General features: G+C 38.7%; 1 protein-coding gene across 1 annotated transcript in view; it reads right to left on the reverse strand.

Annotated features, from left to right (window-relative positions):
- LOC107194615 (follistatin) overlaps positions 1–11,013 on the reverse strand; it is a 74,144-nt gene extending 63,131 nt beyond the window's left edge. Inside the window, exons 1-2 of the mRNA XM_015584260.1 lie at positions 11,007–11,013; positions 9,777–10,196 (exon numbers count right to left, since the gene is read on the reverse strand). Of these exons, the coding sequence (XP_015439746.1) occupies positions 9,777–10,196; positions 11,007–11,013 (427 nt within the window). The remainder of the gene's footprint in view (positions 1–9,776; positions 10,197–11,006) is intronic.
- Between the last annotated feature and the right edge of the window lie 3,258 nt (positions 11,014–14,271).

The following is a 14,271-nucleotide window of genomic DNA, read 5'->3' on the forward strand; positions in this document are numbered from 1 at the left end:
ACAGAAAGGGACCGTGATATTTAAATCCCTTTCTTCTAAACTGTGCTTTGAAAAAAATAATGGAAGGAAAATAAGTTGCTAAATAAATGGTGCAATTATTTATCGTTCGACTGAGAAATACTTTTTTGCAAGCATAGGTAGAAAATAATTGATATTGGAGATTTTAATGAAATATCGTACGGTTTACAAGCGACACCAGTGTATTTGAATTGAGCGCCAAGTTCGCTGGCAGCGTTCTGTGCACCGCGTGAACCGAACGCGAAGGGTTAATTCGGAGAACGAGTCGGCGGATTCAATAAATGATTGTCTCCTTGCGATCGATTTGTTCGACGAGTCGATGCGATTTGTCTGGTAAATATAATCGCATGCAGCTTTTCGTTTGCACTCCCGTTTAGAACGAAACATCGACTAGATTTTATTAGTTTAAAGGAATAATTTTATCAAATATCTTTACAATCTTTTCCCCCGATTTATAACTTTTCATTAACCTTTAACAATAACTATAGAAGACTCATACGATTTTTGTCTTTCTGTCGTATTTATCTTTGCGTCAAATTCAAAACACATTTCCAGAAATCTGGAGACCCACAATCCCATTTTTCAAAGTTTCAACCAATATACAGTTTTAACACACATTCCTCCAAAACGTACTAGAAACGAGAACACATTCTCTCGACTTTTTAAGCACCTGTACCGTGAGAAAAGAAAACAACACGAATCGTGTCGACGATTTTAATAGTGTCCTAATGTCATATTATTCCCTCCATAATTTCTTTTTCCTCCCGTTCTATCGAACCAATTCCTTATTTAACCCTTTGCAATTATAGAATTCCATTTGGAATCATTACCTTATTTAGCACATTACAATCGTATCATATAGCCTATGTTCTTACCATTAGATATATACGTTCTTAAAAACAATCTTTAGGAATTTTTTACTTAATTAATCGTTGTTCCCCTAAACAAGTTTTTTGTTTAGTTATTTTTAATTTTCTTTTTTCTCTGACATCCAAAAAATAACTACTTGCAAAAGAATATTCTTCATTTGTTTCAAAGAAAAAATTCCGATCGAAAAGGGTTAACATTTTTTTCCCAGAAATCCTTAAAGTTTTCCTCTCTTCTGATTCTCGATCGTCGATGACGCGCGGCCAGGCAACGCGAACTGCAACACTGCGGAAAAAGAATCATAACTGATTCGAACGTCACGCTTCCCCTTCGAACAGAATCACCTGAACAACGCTAATAAAGTTTTAGAGCGGCCAGTCTCGTCTCGCCCGTTTCTCGCGTTTTCCCCGCGGCGGTCACGGAATTAGCGCTGAATTAATTCGCACTTTATTGGCCGGTCCGTAGGCGACCGACGACCGACGACCGCCGACGTCGCTGCGGCTCCGATGCATTTTCGCGGCTAATCCACAGTATCAACGGGACTAATTTCATTCGCACGGGAACGATAATTGGGTGATCACCGTTCGCGATTGCATCCCGCCGAAAGACGTCTCGCGAGCACGGCTGCACGTTGGTAGCACGCTTTCGCGTAACAGATAGAAATGTTGAAACGCAGACAGCGTGGAAAGTGTAGAAATTGTGGAAATAGAGAAACTGTAGAAATATGGAAATATAGGAATATAGAAATATAGAAATATAGAAATATAGAAATATAGAAATATAGAAATATAGAAATATAGAAATATAGAAATATAGAAATATAGAAATATAGAAATATAGAAATATAGAAATATAGAAATATAGAAATATAGAAATATAGAAATATAGAAATATAGAAATATAGAAATATAGAAATATAGAAATATAGAAATATAGAAATATAGAAATGGTAGAAATGGTAGAAATAGTTGAATTGTAGAATCGTAGAATTGTAGAATTGTAGAATTGTAGAATTGTAGAATTGTAGAATTGTAGAATTGTAGAATTGTAGAAACGTAAAAATGTACAAACTTAGAAACTTAGAATCTTAGAACCTAGAAACCTAGAAACTTAGAAGCATAGAAACGTAGACACGTAGAAACGTAGAAACGTAGAAATGTAGAAATGTAGAAACGTAAAAATATAGAAATGTAGCAATCTTCCAATGCTACAACAAGAGGAGACTTTTTTACGAATAAAACGTGATCACGCGTGAAGTGTCCAAGTTGAGTTTTATAGTTTGAACGTTAATTTATCTGGCGCCCGCCGCGAAAAAATTATTTAGTAGAATGTGTTAATACATTGTGCGCCATCCCCGTTTTATAGTGGAATTTTTCTACCAGTTCTGGGCGTCATTCTTGTAATTTACAACATTAATAAAACAGCAAACGTTTTTGTTCTTATATATGTATATCGAAAAGTTCACTTTAAGATACATAAGTTACAAACGGAGTGAAAATATTCAATGTAATAGGTGTAGTGTTTAAAATCATAATACATGGATGAGAAGATCCTTGAATTTCGAAGAATAGTGGATCTATAATAGTAATTCAATTGGCGTAGATACATAAACCAACCTTGACGAACATAAATTACACGATCTCTTGAAGACTATCAAATGCAATTAACGCGATTAGAATCGAATTTGATTCGGTGATTTAGAACGAGCCACGTAATCGCTTGTAATTGTGATTCTAATCATTAAAGAAGCTCAATTACCTTTATTCGTTCCATCTAATAGTTCCTTCATACTTGAACTTCTAATTCGAGAATACTGTTGATTCATAAAATCTTAAATGATTATGAAAATATCCACAAATTATTCATGATTTCCTATTCATGCTTAGATGTTCTTCGAGAATCTTTTTCAAAAAAGATGCATGTAAAACTTTTATGAAACATGGCCATTTGGCGATAAAATTGAATAATCGTGTACTAATTATATTCATAACTGAACTCTTTAACCGTTGTAAAACTATCTATTTGTAGAATTTCATCCATTTTGAATTTTATAATTGTATCCTCATGGCGTTCTACAATTGGTTTATCAACAGCAAAGAAATATTTATATTAGAAAATCAATATTTCATACGCTATTAAAGACAACGAGCATGCAAACGCCCTACAAATACCCTCAGAAAATATTACAACATGTTACGAGTACATTTTATCATTGTCCATCTCAGTCAATCGACAACTTCTCAAAATATTTTTTATTACTAAATTGAATCATATCCCTCAAATATATCCATTTAAATATTTCCTGTTATTAACTTTAAATAGTCATTAATTTGCCTCGTCGATGGTTGTATCGAGTCGAGAGCAAACTAATGATTTCATTGAACATTCTTAAAAATCTGTATTTTATCCTGTTAGATATTCATGTATGCTATAAACACAGAAAATGCGTAATCATTCTTGATAGCAAAAAAGGCAAGAAAAGGATCGCGTTATTCTCGCTCGCGGAAACGATACTCTCTAAAAAATTTGAATAATACAAATGACACCATTTTTCTCGTCCTCCTGTTATATATAGACTGTATAAAATAATTGACTAAGAGAAGTACCATAAGCCCAAAAACTTTTAGACCTTCCCTTTTGAACAGCCTGTATATTCCCCGTTTCATTTCCAGAGAAAAAAAATTAACAACCAAAAACAAACACACCGAACGATTCAGTAGAATATCTACGTGACCAACGATACCAAAAAATCCAAAAATCACGATACAATAATATCTCGATAAGTGCAACATACTCAGGTCCGCTTCAGAGCATTCATGGCAAGGCGGAAAGGTTTTCAGCCCCTTATAAATTTGTTTTTTTTTTTACGAAGCCGAACCTCTGTTTTGTTTCTGTTTACCCTATTTTGTTTGGTTCCAGAAGGGGAGGCCTCCCAGTGGTGGGAATAACGCAGTTGTTCGTGTCGCATTCATCGAGGGATCACTGTATACCGTCGTTGCGTTTATTTCGTGGAACGAATGTACGAGGATAAATATATGAGAAATACCGTCTGGTATCCGTTTTCGCGGAACCGATAATCACGTTCACGTGGATCGTTAATAACAAATATCCTCGCGACGATCCGCGTAACAGCGGGACGACGAGCGCGTGTGAACGTTCAACAGAATTTTCTTTCTCTTTTTAAGTTCCCCGTAACCGAGCGGCGGGGAGACGGCTACTAAAATAAACGAACCGACCAGAAATAAAGCGCGCGCCTCTTCTACCTGTTACGTTTTGCAGCGGAAACACGTAAATGAGGGAAATAAAAGGAATAAAAAATTCAATCAACCGCACAGACACACGCATACATACATGCATACTCATTAGAGATGGGCAGAATTCATTATCGAGATCAGCGTTTCCCAGACTATGTTCCATGTTAAACACTGATGTTCCAGGGAATGTGAATAATTATTTCTATGTTAAGAAAGCAAACATTTAATTCTCAGATGTTAATTATTTCACCTCTTAGCTGTGAATCACGAGTATACTCGTCATGAAGAAGTCGCAATTTTTCATGTAATGACGAGTATACTCGTCACGCGAGAAAAGTAATTACCAGTTGTTATTACTTTTTTAAGAATTCAACGAAAAGCAATCGCTACCTTCGAACTAGTGAATGGACTCAGGACAAGTTTGGATGTATGGAAATGCTGAACATTGCAGTAAATCCCCTGTGTGATGGCTTCACATTGTTTGGGTCGGGAACAAAATAAGAACTGAATATCATTTTTACATTATTATGTTAAAAACCAAACGACTTAGAATGAAATAATTTTCACCATCAGAAAGAGTGAAAAATTCGATACGGGAAATATGTAAAATGTATTTTCTTTTCTTTTTTACACTGGACTCAATACAGTCTGGCTCTGGGCTCCAAATATGTAAATTAAAAGGAAGCGTGTATACACTTTCGTCGCGTGACACCTCTAGTCCGATACGCGACAAAATAAAACCGAGTCCGGTTGATCGATTTGTCGGCCGGTGTTTGCGTAACGTGAATTGCACTTCGGTAACAATCGAAACACACCTCTCCGCTCGACGGCCGTTGTTACGTCAACGCCACTTGTCATTCGGGCGTTAAACTGTTCTGTAGCAACGAGAGTGTATACCTACGGGCGGTTCGATTGTAAGGGAACAAACTGTTTTTGGAAAAGGTGCAACCGGCTTTGTCGAGCTCGATCGATCGGGATCATTTCCGAAGCAAAACGGTATTAGAGATAGGTATAGTGTGTCATAATTATACTGCGGAAGTTTATGCGAATTTACAATTTTCGACAACAATATCTACAAAATGAAATGGTAGCAGAATTTTTTATTCTGTACCAGAAACTTCACTACGTTAGTGATAGCATATAATTGAAATTCATTTAAATTTATTAATTGCAAATTTAAATGGATATTATTGAAATTTATTACTTGCGAATTTAAAAGAAATTGAGGGATAGAAGTATGAGAAGTATGAGTATAAAAATGTGTCTTAGATAGCGAACGTGAAATATTCTAATGGATGAACAGAATGCGAAACGATTAGTATGGTAGGAATAAGTGACATTGAAAAATGGGGATAGTTTAAATATTAGAAACGATGTATGTTAGAAATTTTAACAATATGATTTATGAGGAAGATGGAGACTGTTATAACAGAAATATTAGCCATGAATATTTATGACTAGACTGCGGGAGTTTATGCAAATTGAAAATTTCAGACAGTAATATGTAAAGATTAAAATGGAGCAGAATTTTTATTTCTCTGCCAGAGGTTTTACTACGTTAATAACACAGAATAGTATTAAACATCATTAAAACTTTTATTGCATCCCATTTTTCAAGTTGAAAGGCGCTATAAATGCATAAACATCCGCAGTCTGTTTATGACTTTTTGATCTGATCATCGGTTTAATTGATGCAAATTATAGGGATCATTAATTGTTAATTAAATATTAAGCATTTTTTTCCTTCGCAATTAAATTATTACAACACGCATAAAATCGTATTACTCGAACACTTTTATTGGAAATAACTTATCATGAGATAAACGAAAACCTAAAAACTTACCAGCTGATACGGTAAAAAAACGAATATGTAAATATTAAATTTTCTGAATTTCTTCTTTGAACCTGCGCCAGTGGTTTATGCCAATTTATCAAAAATAATTTAATACCTTCAAGGAACAGAATTAATTGGATTTAATGGTCACTATGCGCGACAGGTCGTTAACGCGTCCAGGAACAGAAAAGAAACAGCGAACATTCGATTTACTTTCATCTCATTCAATTTCCACGGAGTTTTTTCTTTTTTTCGATTTGAAATTCAAGCAAAAAAAAATCTATGTTTCTATGGTCGTAAATCATCTCCCAGTTACTATCGCATAAATTGAAACACGAGACCCGATGTGTTTCTCGTCTTAATTGATACCGCCATAGAAAACGTGAAAGTTTCGCGATCTATCGCCGGTAAAACCTACAAACAATACAATTACCGTCCGTGAAAAACGCTCCATCAAATGTAAATTACAGAAATAATTGTTTAAGGGAAATTATATATTATTCTTGGTATCGATTTGTAAAACACGATTAAGGGATTAGTCTACTTTGAAGCCCAAAAATAAAAGCTATTGTTTGGTAATTTTTTTTCCGAGAATAATGGAGTAAATGGGAAATCTAGTAAAAGATATTTATTGTACATATCTTCGGGCATGCGAAAAGTTTTTTTTACAGAACAAAATGGCGACGCTGAGGCTCAGGCCACGTTGGCCGATTTTAAATGAGCATTTAATCGGAGTGCAGAATAATTTGGAAACAGCTGGACGTAGAACGAAAAGTGCAACATTCTACATTCTATATGAAATTTACTAAAGAAATACCAAGGAATTTTTAGAAATATGATTTTGTGTGCAAATATCGGACTTTTGAGGAAGAAAATAACGTTTTATAAGCGAAACATCTTGTATAAAAATGTCTGTAGCAAAAAATGTTTCCAATATATTGCAAATCCCCTAAGTACTTCCTTAGTAAATTTCGTGTAGAATATAAAAATGTTTCGTTTTTTGTTCTTGGTCAAACAGTTTTCAAGTTATCCTGCACGCCGATATTAGATACTTATCCAAAAGCAGTCAAAAGTGGATCAATCTCAGCGTCGCCATTTTGTTCCCCCCCAAAAAAAGAAAATTTGTTTTGCGTACCTAAAGATGTGTACAATAACTGTATTTTAACAGATTTTCCATTTACTTCATTACTTTTGCGACGGAAATTGCCAAGGAACAGCTTTCATTTTCGAGTTGAAAAGTGGGCTAAACCTTAATGACGTCTCTCTGTAAAAATATATCCAGTTCGTTTCACCAACCGGCGATAAATAACGCGTGCGATACATTTTACAACGAATCAATAACACCATATACATCGCAAAGTAGTTTAAAGTGTATTTAATAAATATACGGGATTGTTATATGACGTTTATTGAGGATTACCGATAGTTGGAACGATATTAATTGCAACATTATTAAGGCCACCGCTCCGCGAACGGGTTATCTCAATCAGAACAGCAATTTCTGCTGGCCTTTGTGAAGATCTGACGATCAGTATTAAAGTAAAAGCCCAATAACGAAGGCCTCTCGAGCGTGAAGAATGAAAAAGAAAACGTAAAATAATGTTTTAATTTTCATGCAACCGTGACACGTTTACGAGCCCAAGGAGTCCTGGGATCGACGCAAATTATACGGGAAAATCGAAGTATGTACGATATATCTTTGGTTATCGATCGATCATGATTAAACCGCGGACTCTACTGTGCATACTGTTATTCTTTAAATGTACAAAGTACAATAAATCTATATTTTTCAATTTATATCATACCCTTATTTACTATCTTTTTACAACCTTTTTCCTTTTTTTCAATACATTCTACCAATAACTGGAGAAAAATACCTGTTCACCGGATGAAACGATTTTACCTACGTCGATTAAAAGAAAGTAACGAAAACAATTTTTTAAAGTATTTAATAACTTCATTTTTCATCCTGACTCGATGTATCCAATAAATTTACCATTTCTGTGAAAAATTAGGTTGTTGTTTTTTTCGTAGCCTTGGTTGATTTATGCGTGTCCATTAAAGCAATCGACGGAGAAAATGAAGTTAACAACCTAACGTAATCAATGAAAGTCCGAAATGGGTTACGCTTCTTGCTTTTAATATTCCGAAAGTGCAAATCGTCAATTTTCCATTCCATGAACATTCACTTGACTTTTCCACTCGTAATTTATACGCTTCGCAGAAACATTCGTACTATTTGTAACAACTCATTTCACCGTGCTACTTCTATTAATAATTAATGATTGCTTATAATTTTAAATGAACTCGACTACTGATTTCAGTTCAGCCACGTATATCACGTAATGTCCGGGAACGATTATTTCTTCTTTTTATATTTAATTGAAATTTCGAGAAAGTTTTCAAGGGACAGGAACAAAGATCGTAAGGGAATACGTTAGAAAGGTTACAATAAAAATAACAGTTACCTGAGTCAGAGAAAAGTTAAACTACATTCAAGTGTGCACAACTTTCGTAAATCAATATTTCTTTATCTGAATCTATTTTTGTGGATATAAATATTAGTTTTCGTTTTTTAAGTGAAACAACAGCATTTTTTTAATATTTTTTACACAAATAATGTATAAAAAGTTAACAGAAGTTATGTAACGTTGCGATATATTCGTACTTTCGAGTCTTTGATTGTTTCTGAAACCAAACGTCTTGATGTACCACGACGTTGTACAACTTCTGTTGACTTTTTCTACGTTATTTATATTATTTTGTAACATACTTTAATCGTTCGATTTGTCACTATTCATCCTAATGAAAAATATCTATGAATGTTATATTTAAAAAACAACAATAAGAAAAGGTAATATCCATTTCACCGAAAAAAATGCAGACAAAGGAATTCTGATTTATGAAAATTATACACACTTAAATATAGTTCAACTACTGTTTAACAGCATTTTTTTGTAAAGTTCAAGGAAAGTTTTGAAATTTTGTGGCGACACTTACGTGGAACACCCTGTATAATCGGTCCCTTGAAATTAATTCAAAAATGGAAAGAAATCGTGAAAAAAAAATAGACTTTGGTTCTACTAAAAGAACGCTTATCCGGAACAGATTTATCTTCCCGTTATTTCGGATAATCGGTGATTCTACTATACGTCAGTTTAAAAAAAGAAGTTATTCCATCCAATAAACATACATCTGTAAGATGTTTCATTTCCAATCATTCTACGACAACATTTAGACTATGATTCTTCCGGAACGATTATCAGAAAAGACGTAATATTTCAAACGGATTTTACTGTATACCAAACTTTCATCCGACATAAACATTCATCTGTAAAAGATGTTTCATTTCTAATCATTCTAGAACAATTAAACTTTGGTCCTTGTGGACCGATTATCCGAAAAACGGCACATTTGAAACGGATTTTACTGTATACCACTTTCGAAATAAAAAACAGAAATTATTCAATCTTTCATCCGACATAAACATTCATCTGTAAAAGATATTCCATTTCTACACTACTTTCGAAAAAAAAAAAAAAAAAAAAAGAAATTATTCCATCTCTCGTCCGACAAACATCCATTTGTAGAAGACGTTTCATTTCTAATCGTTCCACGAGAATAATTAAGATTTCAGTTCTCCCAGACGGACTATCCAAGCAAACCGCTTAACCAGAAGACTCTACTTCAGATAATCGACGGTTCTACTGTAATACAACCACCAAAAAAGAAAACACCCAAAAAACCAGCCCAAACAAAAATGTAAAGACACAACAAAAAAAAAACGAATTAATGTCGCTCACCCGTCGCGTATTGGGTCTGCAGCAACAGCCCGATCAGTGAAATCAGGACGTAATAGTAGGTGTTGTATCGGGGTGCCGTGATACCCCGTCGCAGGTTCGTCATCTCAGGCGACCCCCGCCAGGTGCCCCGTTGACCTGCCGCCGCGGTCTCCGCCGTTCCTCCGTGAACCACCGCCTCCTCCTCTTCCTTCTTCGGCGTCTTTTGCCCCACGACTTCCGTCTTCGGGCCCGGCAGCAGCACCGCGCCGCGTAGTCCTCGTGCTTCACATCTCATCTGCCTCCTGGTGGTCGATTCCTCTCTCGAGCTGGCGAGTACACGACAACGATCCAGAACTTCCGCCTCCTCTTTATTATCGTAGACCAAGGAAAAGTATATTCCGCTCGATTCCTCTAACGCCGCGTAGTAACCGTCCGACACCTCTTAACCGTATCCCTCGTCATTTAACACACAACTCCCCGAACACGATCCTCGCTGGAAAAACGTTCGATCGTTCACGCGCACGATCCTCTTTTCTTCTTCCTCCCCGCTCAAACGTGCGGCTCCTTTCTACACGAAAACGACTGGTTCACTGGATCATTTATCCTATTACAATTCTTTTCGTTTTTATCGTCTCATGTATCCCATCTGTCAATATGAAAACGGGCGTCACACGACGGAAATATTCGGTGTACAAATTATTATCGATACACCCAGGGGAGGATCCTCGAGGCGTAATTGTCCTCGAATCCTCCACGATCATCCGTACACGAAAACCGACGACGAAAATGAGGAAACGTTCGCGGGTAAAAAGGATATCGTAGATCACAAAGAAAAAGGCGGGCTTTTCACTCGACGCGTCCAGACGAAATGAAATACCCCGCGTGCGCGCGCGATAAATCGTAGTGTCCCCGCGTGCCCGTGTCCTGAATCGAGTCGAGCGTGTGTGCCCGCGGTACGATCGTGACGGTTCGACCTCGAGACAGCATCTAACACACCTATCAGGGGTGAAGGATGGATAGCGCGGTGAAACTACTCTTCTTCACCTTCCGGTGAACGCGGCACGGGAGAAACTGCCGAGACAAGCCCCGAAGCCCGAAACAGGCACGCGACGAGACGTGGTCTCGACAACACCGGGGGCCCCCGGCCGTACGGATCGGACAGAGAACGAGGAAGAGAAAGAACGTAAAAAGAGAGAAGGATGCTAAAAGAGGAGAGACAGAGAGATCACGTGTCCGGCGAAGGAAACTCACTGAACATCACACCATCCACGAGGAACACGGAACGGACAGAGAGAGGAACAGATGGCCCTCGTGGTCCGCGGTGAGTACGAATCGATTCGAAACACCTGTAGGAAGACTCTGGGGGCCGGCGGCAGCGTGTATGTTCCCGTTCCTCGTTTCCCCCGTGGATCAGAAAACGATCCCAGGAAAGTGTCTCTGTGATGTCGCACGTTCAACCGAGACTTCAGATTTCTGAATAGTTTCTGTATAGTTCCTCAAGCTGTGTATTTCTAAAAGTCACAACCTGTCGCGTCCTTTTCTTTCAGTCACGGAGCCGATCGTCGAAAGATCGGCCGATCCACAGGTCACATAGGCGCACCAATCGTCCAGCTACCGTACACAGTCATCATCATCCTCGCGCCACAAGAGGACACGCGCCGACATCGATACCGTGGATTCACCGTCTGGACGAAAACAAGCCAGACCAGGGAAACGATAAACACCCGTAGAAGGTGTGTAAACCCCGTGATATCGACGAAATTCCAAGCTGTCGGTCAGGGGAGGAGATGAACCTCTCGACCTGCCTCACTCGTTGACTGACCGATGATCCTCTAGATGTTGATCGTTCGACAATCACTGACAGAAATCCCCCTTATCCAAGCCCAGATGCCTCCTTCTTCAGGGCCAAACGTGACAACGACGACTACACGCGTCGTCGTCGTCGTCTATTCCGATCTCTGTTTCCGAGGAGGACCGGTGACGAACTCCCCGCGGTTCTGCCAAGCAGCGTTATCGCGTGTAGTTGCGGGCGCGCGGGATTCGTCGATGGGAAGCAAACCAAGCGCGCACGAGGCCGCCCGACAGACTGAGAGTAGCAGTCGACAGTCGGCAGGCAGCAGCGGCAGCGGCAGCAGCAGCAGCCAGCCGAGCCGAGCCGAGCCAGCCAGCCAGTCAGCCAGCAAGCAACCAAGCAAGCAAGCAACCAAGCAAGCAGAGGTGTTGTTGTATATACAGAAGGCGGGACTGAGAACGACGACGACGTTTCCCCGTGTGCGCCCGTGGTCTGGCGAAGCTCTGCAAAAGCGGTCTGCACACGCGGACCGCCGAGCTCTGTTATGTTGTGTCCCCACTATATTCCCTTCTTGGAGCAGCGCGATCGCGGCGGCTACAGCGGCTGCGGCTGCGGCTCGCCTATCCGGCTCTGTGTATGCCTCTCTCTATGCCCCCTGTGCGCCGCGGTTCTCTATGTCCGCCTGTTTGTCCGCCCGGCTGTCTCATGCATGCATGCATGCATGCATGCATGTTCAGTCTCTCCTTCTCCTCCTACTCCACCACCACCAGAACTGCCACCACCACCACCACCACCACCACCTCCACCTCCTTCTCTACCACCTCTTTCCTTTCCTCCTTCTCCTCGTAGCTTCTTTGCGTTCCTCCTGCCCTTCACCAGCCCCCCTGAACCACCGTCTTCCTTCCTTCCTCTCCTCGATGCTACACACCGCGCACGTCCCCTCTCCGTTGCGTTCTTTCCACTCTCCCCTGTGAGCTCCTCCTACGCCTTTCCTTCTGATCTGTCTCTCCTTCCCTGACTTTTTTTGTCCTTTCTTTCTTTCTTCTTGGTCTCTTCCTTCTACTCTCCTACTTCCTCCTTTGGTATTCGTTATTTCGCTCTATCTGATACCAGGCAGGCTTTTCGTCCTTCCGTTTCTTTTTTTTTTGTTGTTGTTTTTTTGTCTTCTACAACATAGGATGTGTCTCCGTCTCTCTTGGTATCTTCGACAGAGCACCTGGGAGAGATCGCTTGGAGGGTATCGGTCTTTGGAATCGTTCGGATATATCCGTTTACTTCCGGTATTCCTTTCCGGAGAATGGAATTATCTATCGCGGGTCGATTCGATTGGAGGAAGTAAATGATCGGTGGGATGTTGGGTTTTTTCTTTTCTTTTTTTTTTTTTGCTGCAAGCGGTGTATTTTTAGATGGATTGAATCTTCTCGGCTTGTTCCCGATGCATAAATTGTGTAAGGATTTTCGTAAAGAAAAGAACGAAAAAAGGCGTGTGTGTGTGTGTGGTGTTACGAGTTCTCTCTCTCTTTGTTTTCGGAACGGAGATGCACCCGCGAATACACGCGACCGATCGTTAACATTCGACGACGAATTTTTCGGAACGATTTCGCTGTTCTTTTTTTTATTGTTTTTTGGTATTCTCGGAACAGGACGGAGGTTTTTGAAAGCGATAAAAAATGTTTGAATCAGAGGTGATTTCGGTGTAAACGAAGTATCGAGGCAACGATGATGTTTGATTCTCTCTTCTCTTCTTTCGATTGTCTTTTTAGTTTTTTTTTCTCGTTTACATGTTGGATATCGGGCAAATATTAATTTTTCGGTTGTTAATGGAAAAGGAGATCCGGTAAGGAATGTTTCGGAGTACTTCGTTCGATGACTTCTTCGATCTGTCCTATTGGTCTCATCTTTGTGACGAAGTAAATACGTTTTAATCGATCGTTTGTATTAGTAATTCTTTCGGCATTTAAATTTTTATACTTTTCTGTGTTGTGGTTCGTCGTGTTGTTTTTTACGAAATTTAGAAACAAACATAAAAATTTCGAAAGTTGTTGCAGAAAACGAGATGCACAAAATACTCGATACAGATGTTAATAAAAAATACCACCTGAAAAATTTGCTTAACCCTTTAACTACGGGTATATACAATTCATGACACTAGTCGTCCAAACACAAAAAAATATGTTAATAAGTGATACTAATGAAAATAATAAATTAAAACATAAATAAGCAAATATTTGTTTCGTAGAAAAAAAAATTAGTATAAATATAATGCATACTTAAAAATTGCTTACTGACAACATTCGTGTTTCATAAAATTTTCGTTTCGTCCTCTATTGACAGCAGTCGTAGTTTAAATGGTTAACAATGGGATCACTTAACTCAACCCTCTCCGCATCATCGATTACCAACACGTAAGTCTCAATAATAAAAAATTAAAAACGAACACAGCGAACAAAATTCGAAAAAAAGAAAACTGTCACGTACGGAACAAAACACATAAATAAATACCGGCACAGTATACAGTACGTAAACGCACCCGTCCCACTGCTCGTCTCACCTCACCCACTTCCAACGAAGGGTAAACACTGACTGAGCACCCTTAACCCCAAGAAATCTCATTGGGAACTCAGTTTCACGAGACAGGCGAGATACTATTTCTTCGATACATTGTCGGTAAATCTCGATTCGATAATTTCCCCCATTTGTTTCATCGATCTCTATCTATCAGGT

The sequence above is a fragment of the Dufourea novaeangliae genome, unplaced genomic scaffold (assembly GCF_001272555.1).
Source record: "Dufourea novaeangliae isolate 0120121106 unplaced genomic scaffold, ASM127255v1 scaffold8, whole genome shotgun sequence".
NCBI lineage: Eukaryota > Metazoa > Arthropoda > Insecta > Hymenoptera > Halictidae > Dufourea > Dufourea novaeangliae.